This window comes from Cryptomeria japonica, chromosome 5 (assembly GCF_030272615.1).
Source record: "Cryptomeria japonica chromosome 5, Sugi_1.0, whole genome shotgun sequence".
In the NCBI taxonomy this organism is placed as follows: Eukaryota; Viridiplantae; Streptophyta; class Pinopsida; order Cupressales; family Cupressaceae; genus Cryptomeria; species Cryptomeria japonica.
Window position 1 is genome coordinate 194,932,764 of NC_081409.1, and position 24,380 is coordinate 194,957,143.

The 24,380-nt window shown below is 33.0% G+C and overlaps 2 protein-coding genes across 2 annotated transcripts; both read right to left on the reverse strand.

Annotated features, from left to right (window-relative positions):
* Nucleotides 1–276: 276 nt before the first annotated feature.
* Nucleotides 277–1,754, reverse strand: LOC131027962 (ethylene-responsive transcription factor ERF061-like). The gene is made up of 2 exons (XM_057958055.2): nt 1,399–1,754; nt 277–1,233 (listed from the first exon to the last, which is right to left on the reverse strand). The coding sequence occupies exons 1-2, from the start codon at nt 1,655–1,657 to the stop codon at nt 992–994; spliced, it is 501 nt and encodes a 166-aa protein (XP_057814038.1). The 5' UTR covers nt 1,658–1,754; the 3' UTR covers nt 277–991.
* Nucleotides 1,755–4,474: 2,720 nt separating this feature from the next.
* On the reverse strand, nt 4,475–5,883 carry LOC131027999 (ethylene-responsive transcription factor ERF110-like). Its single transcript, XM_057958109.2, has 2 exons — nt 5,206–5,883; nt 4,475–5,042 (listed from the first exon to the last, which is right to left on the reverse strand). Exons 1-2 carry the CDS (start codon nt 5,756–5,758, stop codon nt 4,693–4,695), a joined length of 903 nt encoding a protein of 300 aa, XP_057814092.2. The 5' UTR covers nt 5,759–5,883; the 3' UTR covers nt 4,475–4,692.
* Nucleotides 5,884–24,380: the final 18,497 nt, after the last annotated feature.

Here is a 24,380-nt window from a genome sequence, read left to right on the forward strand (position 1 = left end):
CACAAAAAAAAAATTAAAAAAAATAGCTGCCAAATGAATATATGATATTGTAGAAATGAGGTACCATGACAAATAGAAGACTATACCAATCCCAAAAGTTAGGGTGCACCACTATTAAGCCCAATAAAGCATAAAACTCCAAATAAACATGTAAATAAATAATACACAATAGAGAAGAAGTGAACAAAATGAAAAAAATGTAGTGGACCATTGACTTAGTGAGTGTAATGATCTTTATTTCTATTTATAGCTAGATAGATGAGTGAAACAAAGAAATGCATTCTCAAATTAAATAAAAAATAAATAATGAAAAAAATAATATAGAACAGAAGAAACAAGAAATTAAACAGAAAATTAGGTGGGTCATTGTCTTAGTGAGGTATGATGATCTCACCTTCCATTTATAGCGAAACAAATGAGTGAAATGAAGAAATATCTTCTAAAAAAGAAGAACAAATAAATAATGACCTAAACAATACACAATAATGTAAAAAACAAACAAACCACACTAGGTGGGTCATGACCTTAGTGAGGAATGATGACCTCACCTTCCATTTACAATCAAATAGAGGAGTGAAATGAAGAAATGCCTTCTCAAACACTAAGAAACTAAAATTCATTGGTGGATAATTGCCTTTTTCATATGATGATCTCACACTCCATTTATACCTAGATGAAGGAGTGAAATAAAGAAATTAAAAAAAATGGTTGGATAATTGCCTTAGTGAATTATGAAGGCCTCACCTTCCATTCCAAGCCAAATGAATGAGGGTATTGAACATGATGACTAAACATACCTCCACGTCCTCTTAACATTCTCTTCACACAAATGTCTAAATTCTCTCAATTGAACCCCTTTAGAGGCATGAGAAAATCAGAGTCATAAGTACAAGTGGAAAATGTATGATGTTTTCAGGATGAAGCCTGTTAGTAGTGATGGGTTGTGCATTGTTTAATGTTGTGCACCATAAAAGGCAACACTCATCGTCCTCTACGCCAAACACTTTTTGTCTTCCTCTTGAAACTCCCTATAATCCACTACATGGGCTGCTTCCCAGAGTAAACCAGAGTCCACTGCATGGGCTGCACCTTCCCAGAGTAAACCAGAGCTTTTGTGCTCATCTCCAACCCAATCGAAGAAATTTAGGTCTGAAGTAGAAGCTGTTGTAGATGGGATCTCAGGCTTCAGCTCCAGCACTGCCTCCAAATATTCAAGATAATCCTCCATCGATGCTGAAAGAAATACAAATTTGAAACACACATAAATTCTATTGATTAAAAAAAAACAAAAAAACCTCCTTGATCAAATGAATGAATTACAATTTTTTCATTAGAAACTTGTATTATTAGAAATTAGGATAAACACTAAAACTAAAAACTGAAAAGATGCATCCACACCCTCCAAAAAACTTGGGGTGCCTTCAATGTCCTCTAGAGTTTCCTTTGTTTTCAGACCACTTTCTATATTTGTTGGTTGCAACCTTGCTTCAACCTCCACCAGAATCTGCATTGAATTTAGGCTGTTATACAAATTTGATGTTGGCTGTGTTGTGGGGAAATTGAGCTTGGCTTGGGTTCCTTTGATCTTAAAAGCTTCTCGATCATAAGCTCTGGCTGCATCCTCCGAAGTGCTAAAAGTACCGAGCCAGATCCTCATTCCCTTAGTGGGGTCTCTAATCTCTGCAGCCCACTTTCCCCAGGAGCGTTGCTTTATGCCTTTCTACCCATGTTACTCACTACACTTGTTCTTCTTATTCACCTCCCTCAGAATTTGCGCTTGATCGTCACCAACTCTTCCTTTGGGATATGATAGATTGTCCAAATTGGCCCACAAATCCTTAGGATTGGCTATTCTTTTACGAGAGGAGGAGGGCGATTTAAGCTCAGAGATAATAGCTGCTTCTCTCATTTTAGGAGACCAGGTGAAAATGATTTGGAGTACCAGGGAAGGCATGGCTTTGTAGCTATTTGCTTGTTTTGGAAATAAGTAGAAGATTTGTGACGTGGATTTACAACTTGCTTCCTTGTGAAAGGTAAAAGATACGTGACAAGTGCAGATTCAATCCATACAAGTTGTGGGCAACTTTTAGGCAATTCTACTTAAATCACTGAAACTACGCAATGACTAGGGTTTCTAAAACTAATGTCGCAAGAAACAACCCGGTATGTATATATATCATGGTTATCGTCCCCACGTAATCATGCACCCAACTACCTCCACCTTTGGACCAATCAAAAAGAATCCCAGCGAGATGAATTTAAAAACATTCATATTCAATATCATAGATTATGGGAATATGCTTTTAATAAATTCAATTGTGTGTATATATATATATATATATATATTCAATTTTAATGAATATTTATATGTATTTTATTTTTATTTTTAGTTATTTTGTTTTTCTAAAAGTTACATTTTTAATTTTATTAATATTTGTTGATATCTACATAAAGTTCAATTAAACAATTGCTTTCTACCAATCAAAAGTGATTGTTATTTTTATTTTTAAAATAAGCTTGATTTTTTATAAAATTGAGATTCATATTTTTAAACTTAATATATTAAAGAAATTATGTATCTACACCATCATTGGTTTAAAAAAAATGGTGTTATAAGAGCAGATTTTTAGGAAAAACTCAGAAGACAAATGAATGTGGGTATTTAATATGACTACTAAATATACCTTCACATCTTCATGACATTCTCTTCACACAAATGTCTAGATTCTCTCTATTGAATCCCTTCAATGCCATGCGAAAACGAGAGTCACAAGTACAAGTGAAGAATACAATAAGTTTTGGGGATGAAGACAATTACTAATAAAGTGTTGTGTACTAAAGAAAGCAACATTGCTTTATATTCACATGATATCCCCACATATGCTTGGAAGTTGGATTACTAAATGTGGAGGCGTCATATTTGAGAGTGTAGAAATTTAAAATAAATGTGTCGGTGCTTCATTGAAAGGTATAACCATAAATTTGAAGAAGAAAATAGAACTGTCTACTTGTTTGCTTCCTCCAAACATATCAAGCCCTCTCTCAATACCCTAAACGGTGCAATTTCAAACAAATTATGAAACAAATTATTTTAGATAGATGTAAGCTCACAATGAACATAAATTATAGTTCGCAAGGAAGCGAAAGTAATAACAACTATACATACATACATTACCCTCTTGTGGGATTAGAACTTGTGACCTCCCTTCAAGAGCGCAAGTTCTCCACCACTAGTCCAACTCAGGTTGTACATAAAATACTAAAACTACATAATGACAACGATTTCTGAAACTAGCATTGTAAGAAGCAACCTGGTATAAAATATATATTTGTTAATGTTCCCATGTTAACATGCACACAACCACCTCCAACTTTAGACCAATGAAAAATAATCTACGATGAAATATGAAAATATAGTATTTTGAATAGTTAGATAGTTCAAATTTATTGTTAGACATAGTATATGTTTCTTTGGACTGAATTTATGCCTTTATTTATTGTATCTTTCATTCAATCTTTTAATAATATAGTACGATATTGAGAATGTTTAAGGGAAGAGGATTTTGTAGTTGTGTATCTTAATTTTGTATTCTTTAAGATTGTAAAGGATAGAATATGTCTTTGTAGAAAGAGCTTAGAATTGTTGTTCACAATTTCAGTGGTAATGATAAATATAAGACTACACATTATGTAAATAGTATTTCTCAAATGATCATTTGGAAGTGGTGATTAGGACCTATGCAAGGAGGGTTCCAATAATTGTGCACTATTGACACCAAAAAAGTGTAATGAACCGTATATTTGGAATGCATGATTCTCCCTTAGATGTTATACTTCTACATAATTGATCACATTTATAGATCCTTTATATGTTAGATCACACATTTCATTTTTTAAACCTTGATTAAAAGTATAATAACTTACATTTAAGTAAATTTTTCACACGTTTTATTAGCAAATTATGGTAGAACAAAAAATAATATATTTTCAACTATAAACCACACTCATCGACCTTATAAATTTTCAACAGTGTGTCCCCTTGATCGAACATCTTGTGCTTTATTTAAAATCACATATTTTTAAAAATATTAATGATTTAAGTCTCAAAGGGTTCCATATAAATAGGTTTTAATGAAGAAGGTTAAATCAAACTCCCTTGGATAAAACTCTTTATTGGAGTTATGAAGAAAATTAAGATAATATGTGACAAATTTTTATGTTGTTTCTTCATTGTAATGCTTGTACACAAACAAGTTTTATATTCTAATCTATGGAAGCATATTTCAATATTTTATCCATTAGCTATATCTATATAATTTAATAATTTAGTTTAAAGTATACCAATTTATATCAAATCAATACAAAGGAAATAAACTCTTATTTTTAAATATATAAGAAATAAAAATAATAGAATTTTAATTTCATGTCATTTATTCCTCAATGTAATGTTTTTCTAAAGTATTGCAGCACAATGTTTAATAATGATACAATGAAATTGTGAATCCCAAATATACAATAAAAACTTGTTTGTGTACAACCCTATGAGAGGGTGCCTAATAATGGTTCACCTTAACCTAATTATCTTCTAGATATGAGCTCGCAATGAACATAAACCATATTTCACAAGGAAGCAAAAGCATTTAACAGTTATCTATATACAACATTATTACAGACTATCTATAAAATCAGATGTCATAAGCTGGAATGCCACAAGCCGTCGTCTTCAACACTATCCCAGCCATACAGAGGACTTTGGCAAAGCAAATCCATGCTTACCTGTTGAGGACAGTTATACATACCCAACACCCCTGCAGCCTTGCACGAATTCAATATCCACTCATCATCCTCTACCCCAAACAGGTTTTTGTCTTCCTCCCTATAATCCATTTCATGGGCCGTTTCCCAGAGTAAACCAGAGCTTTTGTTCTCATCTTCAACCCAATCGAAAAAATTAAGGTCTGAAGTAGAAGCTGTTGTAGATGGGATCTCAGGCTTCAGCTCCAGCACTGCCTCCAAATATTGAAGATAATCCTCCATCGATGCTGAAAAAAATACAAATTTGAAACACAAATAAATTCTATTGATTCAAGAAATGATAAGACCTCCTTGATCAAATGAACGAATGACAATTTTTTCATTAGAAACTTGTATTATTAGAAATTAAGATAAACACTAAAACTAAAAACTGAAAAGATGCATCCACACCCTTCAAAAAACTTGGGGTGCCTTCAATGTCCTCTAGAGTTTCTTTTGATTTCAGATCACTTTCTATATTTGTTGGTGGCAACCTTGCTTCAACCTCCGCCAGAATCTGCATTGAATTTAGACTATTATCCAAATTTGATGGTGGCTCTGTTGTGGGGAAATTGAGCTTGGCTTGGGCTCCTCTGATCTTAAAAGCTTCTCGATCATAAGCTCTGGCTGCATCCTCCGAAGTACTAAAAGTACCGAGCCAGATCCTCATTCCCTTAATGGGGTCTCTAATCTCTGCAGCCCACTTTCCCCAGGGGCGTTGCTTTATGCCTCTGTACCCATGCAGTTTACTACACTTCTTCTTCTTATTTACCTCCCTCAGAATTTGCAATTCATCACCAACTCTTCCTTTGGGATATGATAGATTGTCCAATTTGGCCCACAAATCTTTAGCATTGGCTCTTCTTTTACGAGCAGAGGAGGGCGGTTTAAGCTCAGAGATAATAGCTGCTTCTGTCATTTTAGGAGACCAGGTGAAAATGATTTGGAGTACCAGGGAAGGCATGGCTTTGTAGCCATTTGCTTGTTTTGGAGACAAGTTGTGATGTTGATTTGCTTGGTTTGGAGATGAGCAGAAGACTTGTGATGTGGATTTACAACTTTTAGGCAATTCTAATTGAATCACTGAAACTACGCAATGAGTAGGGTTTCTGAAACTAATGTCGCAAGAAACAACCTGGTATATATATATATATATATATATATATATATATATATATATATATCTTGTTGAACCACCTCCACCTTTGGACCAATAAAAAAGAATCTCATGCACCCAACTACCTCCACCCTTTGGACCAATCGAAAAGAATCCCAGGCAGATAAATTTTAAAATATTCATATTCAATATCATAGATTATGGAAATATGTTTTTTATACATTCAGTTGTATATATATATGCAGATGATATTGTTTCATATTTAGAAATTTATTCAATTTTAATGAATATTTAAATATGTTTAATTTTTATTTGAGGTCTTTCTAAAAGTGACATTTTTAATTATATTATTATTTGTTGATGCTTGTATTGTTTAGTGAAGTTCAATTAATCAACTATTCTGTACCAATCAAAAGCAATTGTTTTTTTTTGTTTTCAAAATAAACTTGATTTTTATGAAGTTGATATTTATATTTTTAAACTTAATATATTGTAGAAATTATTTATCTACACTATCATTGGACCATTCCAAAACAAATGAATGAGGGTATCAAATATGACTACTAAACATACCTCCACACCTTCATGACATTTACTAGTAAAGTGTGCATTGTTTAGTGTTGTGTACTAAGAAGGAAATATTGCTTTATATTTGCATGAGATACCCACACCTATACATGGAAGCTGAATTACTAAATGTGCAAGCATGATATTTGAGTTCGTAGCAATGCAAAATAAATGTGTTGGTGCTTCATAACAAATAGTAATTTTTTTTTGTTTAGGAGATAAGTGAAAGACTTTGTTTAATGTGGATTGAAAAGACTAAAATGACATAATGAGTAGGTCTCTGAAACTAATGTGGTAATAAACAACTTGGTATAAAATATTTTATTTTATTTTATTTGTTAATGTTACCAAATAATCATGAACTCTACCACCTGCAACTTTAGACTAGTGAAAACAAAAATTGAGAAATTTTTTTAAACATTCATATTCATAATAAAATAAAATGATGAAGTATGGAAATATAGTATTTTGACCAATTAGCTAGTTGAAATTTATTGTTAGACATAGTATATGTTTCTTTGGATTGAATTTATGTCTTTATTTAGTATATCTTTCATTCAATCTTTTAATAATATATTAAGTTACTAATAATTTTTAAGGGAAGAGGACTTTGTAATTGTGCATCTTAATCATGCATTCTTTAAGATTTAAAGGATATATTAAGTTTGTACTAAAATTTGAATATGTCTTTGTATTAAGAGCTTGGAATTATTGTTTAGGATTTTCAATTATGTAATGAACCATCTATTTGGATTGTGTGATTCTCCCTTAGACATTATGCTTCTACATAATTTATCTCATTTTATAGATCCTTGAGATGTTAGATCACGCATTTCATTTTTTAAAACTTGATTAAAAGTATAATATCTTACATTTAATTTTTTTTCACATGTTTTATTAGCGAATGGTGGTAGAACAAAAAATAATATGTGAATTCTTTGAATTCCATATTTTAACCCTAAACCCTTACATCTCTTTTGTCTCCTATCTAACTATAAACCATACTCATTGATCGTATAATTTTGCAATAGCGTGTCTCCTTTATCGAACATCTTATACTTTGTTTAAAATTACATATTTTTAAAAATATTAATGATTTAAGTCTCAAAAGGTTCCATCTAAAGAGGTTTTAATGAAAAGGTTAAATCAAACCCCCTTGGATTAAACTCTTTAGAGGAGTTATGAAGATAATCAAGATAATATGTGACAATTTTTTATGTTATTTCTTGATTGTAATGATTGTACACAAACAAATTTTATTTTATCTATAAATGTAGCTATATTTATCTAATTTTATAATTTAGATTAAAGTATGCCAATATATCAAATCAATACAAAGAAAAGAAACTCTTATTTTTAAATGTATAAGAAACACAAATAATAGAATTTCAATTTCATGTCTTTCATTTCTCAATGAAATGTTTTTATCAAGTATTGCAACAAAATATTTAATAATGATGCAATGAAATTGTCAATCCCAAGTTTACAATAAAAACATGTTTGTGTACAACCCTAGGAAAGGGAACCTAATATTGGTTCACCTTAACCTTGGGGTTTACATGGTATTTACATAATTTAGTGTTTAAAAAGGTAGTTATTTTTTCACACTCCCATATGTAAATGAAAGGGTGGGTTATCATACCCGACTAAGGAAATGACCTATCTAGTTATTTTTCTCATTTAACTTCTATGAACTATATATTGTTTAGGTCACTATTTATTTACTATTTACTATTTTAGAAGATATTTAATAATTATTTGTCAATATAAGGTAAGGTTAGGGATGAAATGAACATTCACATGCATGAGAAGAGAACAAAATTAATTTGTGTAGAGAGGTAAACAATTTTATAAAATAGGGTTGTGTGACTCATTTGTACACATGTAGGAGGCATACATGTAAACACCCCTAAGTTTACCCTCAAAATTATGGTTGGATAAAAGTGGTGCATGTGTACCTTTAATGGTAAAATATTATCAATTGATTATACATTCCCTCTAACATGTTTATGCCACGTAAAATTATGAAATTCAAAATTAAACACCAAAATATTTATCGATACTAATCCACACTCAATTCCCATCCCTTTGCATTTAGTAAGTTTACCTCAATACTTTCATGTATGGGATGACCTACAAATATGATGTGATACTTATTTCAACAATTGAATATGTAGCCTAAAAAATAATGCACAACAATTCATCATCGACCATCTTATTTCCCAATTCTTGTTTAATTTTTAACTTATTGTTTTTCACTTCAAGTATTTTTATTTCACATCTTTGAGGGATTGAGAAAACAAAATTTGGATTTTTTCAACAAGAAATTGTTATAAGTAATGGGTGAAGCAAAGATAAAAATTAGTAAATATAAATGAATTCATAAATACAATTATAGATAGCGTACCATGCATTTGTTGTTATTACAGATCTATTATTCTCCAAGTAAGAAGATTTACAAACCAACAATAGATAAAAAAAATTATAGATTAGTTTAGTGATATTTATACATAATGAAAATAGAGTATCATTAAGTCAACCAATGTAGCACTCATTATTAGGCTTTAAATATAATGAAGAAAATCCACACTATTTGTAATTGTGTAGGAGATAGGAGATGGTTTGGAGCATTTATTACATTCACAATTAGTTTTATATTTTCCTATCATTAGAATCTAGATATAGTTTAGATACATTTTTTCATAGATAAAAGGAACTAAAGAAGTTGAGAAATACAACTTCAAAGATCCCAAGAACAACTGCAAGAAAAATACCCATCACAAGAGAAGAATGGAGGCAAAAATAAACAATATCTCTGAAGAAGAAGATTATCATTTAGAGAGGGAATAAAATAAAAAGTACAATACAATCCTTATAAAAGGAGAGTAGAAACCCTAAAGGTGTGCAACCCTAAAGAAACCCTAAAGGGATAAAGTATATTCAATAATTAGAATAATTATTAAATACCTACCATATTAAAAGCCTAAGTTTAGCTTAAGCGTAGAGGATAATATATTAATAATTAAATAAATAATTATTGGCTAATACATGATAACTCTAACACCCCCCCTTAAGATGAACTTAGGGAGTAGCTAAAAAACTAAATGTAGGAAGCAAAAAATGCAACTACATGATGAAGGCAAATTTGGGTCCCAATAACAAAGCCTGATGAGGTACCCAAGTACAAAAGATCTCTCACAACTGGAGAAAAGGAGAAAACCTCATCGAAAAATCTCCTCTCCTAAAGAAAGAAATATAAGTGAAGGACCGAAGAAGCCTCCAAACAAGAGAATGTTTGAGAAAACATGAACAAAGGATGAACATGAAGAACACCATTGAAGCATGAAGCTACAAACATTGTCGAAGAATAACTATAGATCTAAAGAACCTCCACTGAAATAGAAGACGATCAGGTAGAGAACACTGCAAACTACATGAGTGCCCTCAAATAACACTACTCGACTCATATGACAAACAAAGGCAAACAACAAAAATCGAAGATACAAATGGAAAAAACCACCAAAGTATGAAGAGCTGATCAATCGAAGATGGAAGGTTGCCTCCAAAATAGGAATGAAAGAGTGTTCATATGAGAAATGATCCATCTCACTGAAATGCATAGGTAACTAGCCACTATATCTTCCTAGTACATAGGAACAAATACTGAATACATAACTCACTCCAACGAACCAAGTAAGCATTAGAACCAACAGCCAAGAGGATAAATCCCCCCATAATGATGACAAGGGAGAGGTGACAGGTACACATAAACTGAATACCAAGAAAAACTACATGACTAAGAACTAGGAACATCGAGAGTGTAGAAAAAAATACAAACACATATAAAAACTAGTGTCGTGGAAGGAACACTCACTTGACACACATCATGAGGCTAATTTCATGGAAGGAACACTCACGTGACATAGGTAAATGGAAAACAAAGGCAAACATCAAACTCCCCATGGCACTTTATAATGGAGTGCGAGTACAATAAGGAACAAGATGTGCAAGATCCCAAGCATGCAAGGCATAGTGGCACTTTATCTCAGTGTGTTTGCAAAAAAATAAATGCTTACAAAATGATGTATACGATTCTCAAAAAAGACAAAAGGCTGGAAATACAGAAATCATAGCCAAAGATGAGTCATTGCACACAAAGAAAAGGATCCTAGGAGCTGAAACATCCAAGATATTCACAATGTACCTGGAGAAGAATTTGGAAAGAAGACCCATACCATTGGGAAGTGCACATAACCATCTTTCCAATGATATCTCCTGTGCCAAAAACAGAGTTCGAATGCTCAAGATATGCCTCTCGGAGTGCAAAAAGGAACTTCTGGCTTTGATGTCAAAAAATACATCAAAATAGAAAAACAAAAGATCAAACCTCTAGATCTGAAGAGAGCTCAGAAAGAGCTTTCTGGTGCCTATTGGTTTTCCAAAATCCGACTCCGTTTGCCCAAGTTATGATAAAAATACAATCTCTAGGTCAAATAGGCCTTAAGCAAAAAAATTCTCCCTTCTGGTGGTACCTGGGCAGAGCGATAGCCGGGCATAGCAGCTAGGCGATGGAGTGGGCTAGGCAGAGAGGCCAAGTGGTGGAGCGGGCCAGGTGTGAATGTTCCCGTTTTGGCAACCAACCTCCTATATTGCTTAGCACTAATCAAAGATGTAGAGTATGTAGGGCTTACCTTTGGTATTCGATATTTCTGCTCACTTAATCTGATTGTCACACTGCGAGGTCTAGACTCATAAACACCATGGCACTGGTACATATATAGCTGTCCCAGTAGAACATCACAAACATCTAGAGGAGCTACATCACAAATCACCTCATCTTTGAAAAGCTTGATAAAGTATGAAAGGCGACACTATTGGTGCACTTGAATATCTCTCCCTTGAATTATCCATCCCATTGAATAGGGTTGCGGGTGTGCTGTTATTTTCAGATTCAATCTCTTCATAGTCTTTGCTGATATTAGGTTATTTTGACTTCCACTATCAATTATAAAGTGTGGGGATTTTCCTCCAACCCACATCTATGAGTGGAACAATCTTTCCTCATCCTTCTGAGGCAATATCTTCGTAGTAGCTACTATTGCATATGGATCAACCTCAATGACTTGTTCATGACTTTCTTCTATTTGAGATTCTACCACCTTAGGTTCCTCCTTATCCTCACGCGTCTCCATCATTAAACTTTTTATGGTTCTGCAATCTTTTGTATTGTGAGAGGGACTTTTATGGAATTCACACCACATAGCATTCTCTTATGCCTTCTTCATACCCCATGCCTTTTTCGGTGGTGAATTGGGAGAAGTTCCTTGGAGGTTTGTTTCCATGCAGTTTTGCTACCTTCACCCTTCCATTTGTTGTTTGTGAAGTTATCCCTTCTTCCTTTCTGTTTGAATTTCTCCTCAATTTTTATAATAAATTTATAAGCACTAGGTAAAGTCTCTATATTCAGGAATTCCATTTCAATTTGGATAACCTATGGAGCCCACTTTGATATTTTAGAACTCGGTGCTTCTCACAATCTTTGATGCCAAGCTTTGTTGCTAAAGCATGAAACATATTAAATTTAGTATATTCCTGAACAGTTTGGTCCTTTTTTTAACAAAGCAATTGCCACTGCATATATTTTTGTTCATATGTATCTACAGGAAAATATTCTTCCTTCACGTGCTCCATGAATTCTCCCCATGTGGGTTTTTGATAAAAAATAAAAGTGTTGTCAGTTTCTTCTACCTTAGACGCTAACTTTGCTTCCCATTAATTTTTTACATGATTTTAAGCTTTGAGAAGAGCAAAAGTTATTTTCTCTTCATTTGAGAACTGGTTGATAGAGAAATACCTTTCCAGTTTTGAAACCCAATTATCAATAACATCTGCATCAATCTTTCCTTGAAACGTGGGTATATCAAAATTCACTTGCACCTTAAATGGTGTATACCCCGTGAATGGTGGGTTTTCTTGTGACCCACGACTTTCCAGCATTTGCTTAAACTGGTCCATTAGTTCTTCACGTTGTTTTGTTAATGCGTCTGCAACCAACACTTTAATGTCATCGTCAGTCTGCAACTTAGCCATTTGCGATCGTGTGCAAAGGAATTCTTGTTCCCAACCCCAATCTTTGATATGTTGATCACGTGTGATATGACATACAAGAGCGAACTTGCTTTGATACCACTGATCGGAATTATGGATTAAGATGACAACACCTAATTGAGAACTTGCAGTATTGTGAATTTGTTTACACAAACAAGGTAAACACAGAATTGAAGCAAGCCAAAAAGTGATCCATTCCATTCCAAAATCCAACACATAGCAGTTCATGAGATTCCAAGGGTCACCAGAACCCCTTGAAAATTGAAACTCAACAGTCATATTTGTTTATTACATAATAAAACCCAAAACAACAAAAGTTTCAAAAAACTATATAAAAATTTGTCCTAACTTTGAGTAGACATAACTTTCTACTCTGGACTTGAAATTGCGAGCCGTTTAACTTGTTGGAAAGGTCTCCAAGGGTTGAAGGGAAAGTTCTGAAAGAATGTACCTATGACAACGTTCTAAAGGACAAGGCAAAGTTTCAAGGGCTGAAAATACCCCAAAGGCCTTCAAAAAACCCAATTACTAACAAGTAGAAAAAATAGAAAATATATGAAAATATTTTTTTCAATAATTCAAATTTGCTTTTGATCAAAACCAGAGCTTTTTGTGCTCATCTCCAACCCAATCGAAGAAATCTAGGTATGAAGTACGAGCTGTTGTAGATGGGATCTCAGATTTCAGCTCCAACACTGCCTCCAAATATTCAAGATAATCATCTCTTGATGCTGAAAGAAATACAAATTTGAAATACAAATCAATTCTATTGAATCAAGATCTTGATCAAAATGAATGAATTACAATTTCTTCATTAAAAACTTGTAATATTAGAAATTAAAAAAAAAAACTAAAACTAAAAAGTGAAAAGATGCATCCACACCCTTGATAAAACTTGGGGCGCCTTTAATGTCCTCTGGAGTTTCCTTTGATTTGAGACCATTTTCTTGGGAAGGCATTTGCTTGGTTTGGAGATAAGAGGGAGAGTTGTGATGTGAATTTACAACTTGGGTCCTTGTGAAAGATAAAAGATACGTGAAAAGTGCAGATTCAATCCATACAACTTGTACTACATGTAGACCGTCCCTCAAGTATTCCCCCTGACATGAAATGAGCGCAACTTTTAGGCAATTCTACTTAATTCACTGAAACTATGCAATTACTAGGGTTTCTGAAACTAACGTCGCAAGAAACAACCCGGTATTATATATATATATAGTCGTCGTTCCCATGCAATCATGCACCTAACCACCTCCATCTTCGGACCAATGGAAAAAGATTTTCATGCACCCAACGACCTCCACCTTTGGACCAATTAAAAAGAATCACAGGCAGATAAATTTTAAAACATTCGTATTCAATAGCATGGAAGTATATTCGATATCAAAGATAATGGAAATATGCTTTTTATACATTCAGTTGCACATATATGTATTCAAATTATATTGGTTCACATTTAGAAATTTATTCAATTTTTGTTCATTAAAATATGTTTTTTTAAAGGTATTGTCTTTATAAAAGTGACATTTTAAATCTTATTAGTACATATTAGTATTTGTTGTAAGCAATATTATGATTCACTGAAGATCAATTAATTAATTGTTTTACACCAATCAAAATTGATAATTATTTTTGTCTTCGAAATAAACTTGATTTGTATAAAGTTTAGATTTATATTTTTAAATTTAATATATTGTAGAATTATTTATCTACATTATGATTGCTTTAAAAAAATTGGTGTTATAAGAGTGCATTTTTAAGAAAACCTCCACATATGACTACTAAACATACCTCCACATCCTCTTGACATTCTCTTGACACAAATGCATAGATTCTCTCCATTGAATCCCTTTGAAGCCCAGAGAAAATGAGAGTCACAAGTACAAGTGAAAAATACCATAAGTTTTGAGGATGAAAAGGGTTAGTAGTAAAGTGTCATGTACTACAAAAAACAACATTATATCCCCCACACATATGCATGGAAGCTGAATTACTAAAGGCAAAGGCATGATATTTGAATCATGTGTAGCAATCCAAATAAATGCGTTGGTTCTTTTTTAAAAGGTATAACCATAAATTTAAGGAAGAAGGTAGAATTGCCTACTTGGTGACCTCCTCCAAACATATCAAGTCCTCTCCCCATTCTATAAAAGGCACAACTTAAAATCAATTTTGAAGCAAATAATTTTCTAGATGTAAGCTCACAATGAACATAAAGCATAGTTCACAAGAAAGTGAAAGTAGTAATAGCTAGCCATTATGAATCTCATGTTTACAATAAAAACTTGATTGTGTACAACCCTAGGAGAGGGGACACAATAGTGGTTCACCTTAACCTTGGGGTTTGCATGGTATTTAAATTATTTAGTGTTTAAGAAATTCTTTTATTTATTTTGTTCTCCCATATGGATGTAAATGGAAGGGTGGGTTATCATACCTCACTAAGGAAATGACCTACCTAGTTATTTTGGTAATTTAACTTCTTTGAATTATATATTGTTTAGGCTACTATTTACTTATTAAATACTATTTTAGAAGATGTTTAATAATTATTTATCAATAGAAGGTGAGGTTAGGGATGACATGAATGTTCATATGCATGACAAGAGAAAAAATTCAATTGTGTGTAGAGAGGTGGACAATTTTTTACAAATAGTGTTGTATGACTCATTTGGACACATGCAAAAGGCATACATGTAAACACCACTAATTTTACCCTCAAAATTATGGTTGAATAAGGTGGTGAATGTGTATCCTTAATAGTTTAAAATTATCAATTGACCGCAGATTCCCTCTAACATGTTTATTCCAAGTAAAATTGTGAAGTTCAAAATTAAACACAAAAATATTTTCCTAGTACTTATCCACACTCAATTCCCATTCCTTTGCAAATAATAAGTTTTCCTCAATACTTGTATGTATGGAATGACCTACAAATATGATGTGATACATATTTCAATAATAGAATATGTAACCTTGCAAATAATACACAATGTTTCATCACCGATCATATTATTTTTCAAATTTTGTTTTATTTTTAACTTGTAGTTTTTCACTTAATTGTTTTTATTTTACATATTTAATGAATTAAAAATAAAATTTGCACTTCTACAATAATATATTATTATAAATTAAGGTTAGAAAGAAAATAAAAAATTATTAAATATAATTAAATTCAAATAGAAAGATTTAGAAATCAACAATAGATGAAAAGATTATAAATTGGGTTAGTAATGTTTATACATAATGAAATAAGAGTATCATTAATTCAACCAATTTGTAGAACTCATTATTAGGCTTTAAATAATGAAGAAAATCCACACTATTAGAAATTGTTAGGAGATAAGATGATGGTTTGACACATTTATTACTTTCACAATTAGTTTCAAATTTCCCTATCATTAGAATCGAGATATGGTTTAGATATTTTTCCATAGATATCAGGACAAATATACACATGGAATATTCAATGCCTTAATATGCACATAGTATTCACTAACATTAGAAGGAATAAAAAATATCACTCATTAATCGAGTTGGAGCAAAAGATGCAGTATGTGGAAGTAAACGTAGTCCACATAATCATCTCTTGAGCTATAAAATTATTCGATGAAATTGCCTAGTAGAGAATTAAAAATTAAAAGAGTGCCAGAACAACATAATTCTAAATTTTCAAATAAAGAATATATATATATATGTGTGTGTGTGTGTGTGTGTGTGTGTGTGTGTGTGTGTGTGTGTGTGTGTGTGTGTGTGTGTGTATGTATATATATATATTTATATATTTTCAATTTTTTTAATTAGAAAGTAATAATATTTTTAATTATATATATATATTCAATCAATTTTTGAAAATCATCAAGGTGACAAAGAATCCGGAAGCCATGTCTAGTGAGGAGACATTTGGGTTCATTATGAGTGTCTACCCAAGGCCAATTTCATGCTTTGGTGCAGACACTCCCATCTCACTTTCGGCTTCCACCCACCAAGTTTCATCTAGGAAAATCACGGATTTAAGACTGAAGAGGCTACTGCTATATCAAGAGCCAATGGTCATCCTGGCTGTAAAGCTCATCCTGGGCAGTGGACATATTAGCAGGGAGGAATACCCCCGTGACAACACCAGTATTTCATATAGGTTTGTTGCCTCCCTCATGGACTTAAAGCTAGACAAGCAAGCAGTTTGGACCCTCACCAAGAGGTTATTCCCAAATGACATTCTGTTGGAATTGCAAGAGATCCTCAATAAGGTACGTCATGATTCAGGGGCTCCTTGGCCGAATAAGAGAATTCTCTTCAACGTTCTCGACGAGCTAATTGATTTTTATCCTTTTCTGCTCGACCTTATTGCAATGACCTTGACAAGCACAAATTATTCGCAGGTATGGGACTTAGATTTCTCAAATGCCACTTTCTCATAGAGAATCTGGAATATTTGGGCAAGGAGGAAGAGCTCCTTCAATTTTCTAGGCTTAATGGAGTATTTCCCCCAAAAATAGAAGAGGAGGAACCCCATGCAGAACAGGGCAGGAGAGATGGTGGCAGAGGCTCAGGTTGTAGTTCTGGCTGAGGTCAAGGAGGTCCTTCGAGAAGAGGCCATGGAAGAGGCAAAGCCCCAAAGCCTCCTGCAGATCCTTTAGTTGGTTGCTTGGTTTTTTAGTTTTTTCAAAAAATTTAAGAAAATTTCTGTTAAAGTTAAACTCTCAAATACTCTGATAAGATTTTGATTATCGTAGCTCTAAACTCTAAAGGTTTTTTTTAAATGATGAAGAATTTTCATAAGGTTTAATGTTTTCTAAGATAAACTTATTTTCATTCCGAGCTCAGAAATTTTGTGGGCATTGGAGTTAGGTTCCCTCTCTGTGCATATTCAAAGATTGGTTTAAAAATGTTTGTTTTAGGCCCTTTGGGCTTTTTGGAAACCTAGACTTTATGCTGTAATATTTTTCAACAATTAATATATAAATTTGGCTCTGCCTTTATCGATAAAAAAATATATTTTGAAAAACTTTCAAATATTTGCAGAAATTAATAAGCATCATTCAAAATATTCATATTATAATCATGTAAAAGTAATTAAGTGTCATCAATATTATCCTCTAATAAATCATCATCAATCCATGAGTGATGCTTCAATAGAAGATGAAACTTTCCAATTAAAAATGTGATAATAAATTAAACTATAGGAATAATAGAGCTGCATGGCATTCGATTGTAGTTCATAGGTGTTTGTTGTGTCTCTTCAAAAAAATAAATTCATCATAGACATTTTTACATATGTATCCAACAACAAAAATCGGAAAATAATAACAAATTTATATATACATATAATGAGCAACAACTTGAATAAATTTTTATTTTGAAAGTAAATAGTTTCACATTTTAGAAAATGTAGGTTTCGATAAATGGTTATTAACCTTGTCAACATCATAAATAATTTTCAACTTTACTAAAACAATGAATTGCATATTATGAAGTGACACTTGAATTCAATGCATTAACCTTATAAAGATTTCAAAATAATGAAAAGTATATCCATCTTTGCAATATTTTATAAATAATATAAAAAATTTATAATTCATTTGGATAGCATGAGTAAATTATATAATTTTATAACCGAGATTGAATATTTAAATTTATAACTTAACATCTATATGTCATAGTGATGTTTGAATAGAACACTCCAAATTTTAAAGTAATTAACATGTTTGAAAAATGCATAAGAGAGTACATATAGATGTGTTCATAAACCAAAAAAAAATTGATACAACAATCTCATATAAATCTTTCTTCTAGACATTTTATTTTACATAGACTAAAAAAATTTTAGCCACACCCAAAAGAAAATATTATAAAATAGACATGTATTCAAGTAAATGTAAATACAATATAGATTAAATATAGTGAATTACCCATTAGGACATTGACATCAAAACAAAACCAACAAATTAGGTAGTCCAATTTCTTAGTGAGGTCTAACAACTTCACCTTACATTCATAAAAATGTAGGCAGGTCATTGCCTTAGTGAGGTATGATTACCTCACCTTTTATTTACTATCAAATTGAAGAGTGAAATGAAGAAATGTCTTCTCAAACACTAAGCAACTAAAATTCATCCGTGTATCATTTCCTTTTGACATATAATGCCCTCACATTCCATTTATACCTAGATGAAGAACTGAAATAATGAAATTCCTTCTCAAATAGTAAAAAAACTATGCATTGGCACAAATAATACAATAGAAAGAAGAAACAATCAATTTTTTTTTAAAATAATTGGATCATTGTCCAAGTGACTTATGGAGACCTCTCCTTCCATTCGAAGACAAATGAATGAAGGCATCAAACACGATGACTAAACATACCTTAACATCTTCTAAACATTCTTTTCACACAAATGTCTAAATTCTCTTCATTCAACCCCTTAGAGCCATGAGAAAATGAGATTCATAAGTACAATTCAAAAATACAACGAATTTTGGAGATAAAGACTGTTATTAGTGATGTGTTGCACTTATTGTTTAATGTTGTACACCATAAAAGGCAACATTGCTTTGTATTTACATGACATCTCTCACACATGAATTGGAAGCAAAGTTACTAAATGTAGAAGCATGAGATTTAAGTGTGAAGCAATGCCAAATAAATGCATTGATGTTTGAGTCAAATGCATAATTTTACATGGTTTGAACACATCAATGAGAACATGCTATTAGTAATGGTACATGTAGACGTATAAAAATGACCATATTCCTAAATGAATATTTTATATTCATTTCTCTATTTAATTAAATCCAATTTAATTAAATTACCCGCATTCCTCTATTTAATTAAGTAAATTACTCAACTAAATTCACTATACCCATTTAATGAATAAATCATTTTATTCAATTAAATCCCTTCTATCCACTTTTAATTAAATTCAAATTTAATTAAATAGTTTATCCTAAATTAAATAAATCTAATTTATTTAATTTCCCCAATTGCAACCAAATTAAAGGAAATTCATTAAATTCAATTAAATCCTATTATCCCTCCATCCACTTGCAAAATCCTACATCTCCCACTTGCTTCTTAAACCCTATTCCTAACCCCCCTTCTAGACTCTTCTAATCACTTCTAATTAGCCTAACCCATCTCCTAAGCTTTGTCACATCCCTAAGCAAAGGGAAGTCACTTCTCAAACCCTTAAAGTCTTTGATAACCATTAAAGGCTTCAAGTCTTCAACCACTTAATTTTCCAAAGTCTCCCAAACCATTAATGGTTAACTCAACCCTCTAGCATGATTAAAGAATTTCTTTTAACTCAACCTCCATGTAACCCAAGGGTCTCATCAAGCATTCATTGCTTTGACTATGGTTATCCCTTAATCATTTGCACAAGAGTTTATCCTTGGATTAACTCTTAATCAAATGGGTAATCTTAACTTAAGCTTAACCCTTACCCTCTAGATAACCATGAGGTCTTTTCAAGCATTTAATGCCTCCAACCCCTTCTCTCAACCCAACCCTATGTTGACATTTGTTACCATTTCATTGGTGCAAATTGCAAACATGGATTCCCAACTTTCAAACTCAACCCTTGATCAACTCTTTCAATCCTGACCATCCATTGCCCTATTTTTGCTATAAATAGAGCTCTCATTCCTCCATTTTGAAGAATCCAAGTTTGTAGTATCATACTTATGCTCAAATACATTCAAGCTTTCATACCATTTTTATGCTCATCATTTTAGCCTCTCTTTTAGATAGAAATTAATCTAAATATGCATGTTTAGAGAACTTTATTTATCATTAGCTTAAATCGTTAACTAATATAGTATGCTAGGATAGTTTGTTTACTAACCTTGTCATCTTATAGTTAGTTTATTGCATTTCTAGAATCATGCATAGCTTAAGATGCATCTCATATTAAATCAATAAAAAACATCCCTTGTTCTTGCATTTGCCATCCCTAAACCATTTTGCTCAGTGATCTGAGAGCAAAAACATTGGTTTGAGGGACCGTGTAAGATAGAGAACCATGGGACCAACCTTGGGAAGCTGAGTGATACTTCATTACTCCATAGCTTTCACCAAGAAGTCCTGTGAGTGTGTGAGCAAAGCTCCATAGAGCTCCATTTTTCACATATTGAGTTCTATCGACCCACTTTTCCCGCATACATTTATGGCGCCCACTGTGGGGCATTACCCCATATATCAAATCGGTTTTGAAATATAACCACTTTTGTAGGTCCACGGAAAACGAGAATCAGTGTGTGGGAAACATTCCTTAGCGCATCCGGTTAATAGTCTAGCGCATCCCGCTTATTGTTTAGCGCGTGGGGTTTATACTCTAGCACGTGAAGTCCTTTCTTTAGCGCATGACTTCCACTAATCTTTTCCTGTAGGTATCAATGCGGGAGAAAAATAGAATAGTGTGTCAAGAAAATAGCTTAGCGCATTGGGGGCACATAATAGCGCATAGATATCATTTCTTAGCGCATCTGTGAAATAGTTTAGTGCATAGATCTGACAGAGGCAAAACTTTGTAGCAGAGTAAAAAATTAGGCTTGTGGGAGGCATAATATATATGGAATATAACATTTAAGTATAAGTGACATTTCCTCTTCTCTTTTATCTTTTTTATACTTTAAGTTATATTCCATATATATTGTCAGGATGTTTGAGAGGGGTTTCGGACCTCTAGGAGTTATAATGCAAAATCTAGGTTTTGGAAGATCTTCCAAATTTCAGACTTAGTCAAATTTCAGGGCATTTCAGGATCAGGATTGTAAAATTTGTAACCAAGATCAGAATTTAGGCTTGTGTAAGCCCACACTAACATTTGATCACTGACTGTGTGCAGGTTCTAATCTTTTTTGTGCAAAGGAAGGAGTTAGTTTAGAGGCTTCAAGTTTCTTTTTTTACTTTCTTTCAACAAAAGTTGGTTAAAAAGAACTCACTCTCCTTTTTGCAAAAGTTAAAATAAACCTCATCATTTCATTTGGATGCATTAAATGAACTTCATACCTTCTTTTTTGGTGTTTTAAAATAAAACTTCATATTTTCCTTATTGCATGGTAAAAAGAACAACAAAGCAAACCTTTCATTCCTACAAGTTAGGAAAAACACTTCCTTTTGGAAGCTATAAAAAGAACCAGCAATCTTTACTTTGGTACAAGTTTTAAAAACAACCTCACCATCCTTTGGTGTTTAAAAGGATTCACTTCATTTTGCGAAGTAAAAGAACCTCATCTTCATTTTGTGCAAGGCAAAGAGGGAAAGCTTTCCCCTATCGACATTAATTTTGTTGACCAAACATCATGATTTACTTTGTTGACCAGGCTTATTTTTCAAAGGTTTTTGGAAATACACACTTTTCTATGAAGGGTTGAAAAGAACATCATGCTTTTTGGAGCAACATCTCCAAATAGAAGTTAGCAAATCATTGTTTTGAAGGCTAAAAAGAACCTTGTTTGCCTTATCTCGAAAGAGGAAGGTATATGCTCTCCCCTTAACTGGGTGATCAAAAATCTAGACCACTCTTAAAGATTTCTTTACTTCAAGCAATAAATCCTTTAGTAGGCTTGCCTTCTCGAGGGGTTGAAAAACTCTTAGAGCTATTCTTTGGCCGGTGTGAAGGGAACGACCTAAGTGGGGAACGACTTTGACGCCAAGTGTTCCAACCCACTATAATCAAAAGTGGAAAGTGACGAAAGTCCTTTTCAACGGTTGCGCACATCGATTAGCCTTCCCCCAGTATCCTTGAGATACGTAAAGCCTTTGTTCTAAAGGTTGGGAAGCCTCCTGAGGGAGTTTATCACTGACGACCGAACAGGAAGCCTGATTATGAACCATAGAATTAGAAACTTTAAACCAAGTCAGTTGCCAAACATTGGCAATATCATAGTGCAAGGGTGGGGAAGAATCCGCCCCCAAAATCACTCACCATATATCTCCCAAGATAACTACTCAATTGTGAAGCAATTCACTTTGAATTAATTTCTGGCAAAAGGCAAAAAAACGGGCGCCTTCTAGGGGGTGACAAGGTTGTTTGAGCTGACGGAGTATCGAGACTAGTGGGCTATGATATTGTCAATGACCTTTGAATAAAGAGTCTATCTGATGTGTCTTTTGTTGTAAATCAAACCAGTGATAACATCGAGGATTTGAACACATCCTCAAAAGAATATACACTCAATGTTTAGCATTAGGATGACCATTGTCTTCATGTTTGCTATGTATTCTTGTCACAAATGTTAAAATATCTTGCAAAGTATCCAACAATCAAACTCAAAAGTCAGTTCAAACAAGGAAAAATCATAAAGTGGAGAAGATTTCCATATCCAACAAAACATCTTTTGAGATGGTTATCAACATTTCAACTATCTTTAGGAAAGACTTTCATCCAACAAGATTAGGGGAATACCAAACCAAGTAATCAAGATTTTATCTATTCAACTTAGTAAGCTTGAGTATCCAAAAAGAAATCATCCATCAAAATCACAAGTGTTAAAAATTCCAAAAATCACAGAAAAACAACCAAGTCAAAATATATCAGAGTAGTTTAGTGTGTGAGAGAAACTTCTTAGCGCGTGGGGACCATCTTTTAGCGCATTAAACCTTCACCTTAGAGCATTAAGTCTTAACATTAGCGCTTCATAGAAATCCAATTCTAGCAGTTTCAAGTAGCACGTTTTGAAAACAGTTTAACGCGTTGAAGCATCATCTTAGCGCATGGAAGCCAAACTTTAGCGCGTTGAAGTATCATCTTAGCGCATGGAAGCCAAACTTTAGCGCGTTGAAGCATCATCTTAGCACGTGGAAGCCAAACTTTAGCGCGTAGGGTTTAACAGTTAGCGCATTGGTGACCCATATTGGTGCATGACCTTTTTGAACCAAGGCAAAAGAAAAATAAACTAGTTAGCATGTATCAGGGGGCAGTGTAGCGCATGGAGTCTTTTCTCTAGCGCGTTGAGAATTTTTTTTAGCGAATCTAGTCTTTGGCTTAGCGCATGGTCAAAACTTAGAAAACCAAAGAGCAAAGCAAACCTTTCTAGAAAAAGTTTTCAAACTTCTTGAGTATCCTTTCAGGTCCAATATCAAACGCGATCACAAGAAATCAAATCAAAACACCAGAGAAATCATTTCCAAATCAAACAAGTCAGTCTTAGAACAAAAGTTATCAAATAAAAAACTAGCTAAAGATAAGACTTTATGCTATCAAAATCAGGTATTATCATCACCTTGATCAAAAGGTCCATCATCTAAAGGATTCTATCAAACAACATACCAAGTTTAAACCTTAAGTTGTCAAATCAAGTTTCCATATCGGGAGACTTTATCCATATCATTTGACACACTTTGTCGTGAGGGGGCATCTAAACCTTCATTTGATAAAAGTAGACTTAAGTTTCCAAACGAAGTATCTCAATCCAAACATTGAAGGAAACCATTGATCATTCGTGTATGACCACTCCTCATATTTTGAGACAAACAAGTCTTCATCACAAAACTAAGTTAAAGAAGAGACAACCTAGTCCTAAGACCCTTACCAAAAGGAGTAAATTTCTCTACATCAACCTATCAAAAAATCAACTTTGATCATTCATATGACCATTCATCATCAAACCGAGAAAAAGGAAACTCGGTCAAAGGAAATAAGTCCTACCATAAATCAAGATCAAGATATCATGGTTGTCCAATCTAATCCCATTTTTGATCAAGATCCCACCTGTCAAGAATCTTATGATGATCCCCTAAAATTTTGGTATTCCATCCATGATGATCCCCTTTCATCTCAAGAGCAGA

What these genes read in the sequence shown, in the direction of transcription:
- LOC131027962 (XM_057958055.2), bottom strand. Translation starts at nt 1,657, where the DNA reads ATGAGGATCTGGCTCGGTACTTTTAGCACTTCGGAGGATGCAGCCAGA. An exon ending in CACCCCAAGTTTTTTGGAGG is followed by an intron (nt 1,234 to 1,398) that starts GTGTGGATGCAT and finishes TATTTCTTTCAG; the next exon opens with CATCGATGGAGGATTATCTT.
- LOC131027999 (XM_057958109.2), bottom strand. Translation starts at nt 5,758, where the DNA reads ATGCCTTCCCTGGTACTCCAAATCATTTTCACCTGGTCTCCTAAAATG. An exon ending in CACCCCAAGTTTTTTGAAGG is followed by an intron (nt 5,043 to 5,205) that starts GTGTGGATGCAT and finishes TATTTTTTTCAG; the next exon opens with CATCGATGGAGGATTATCTT.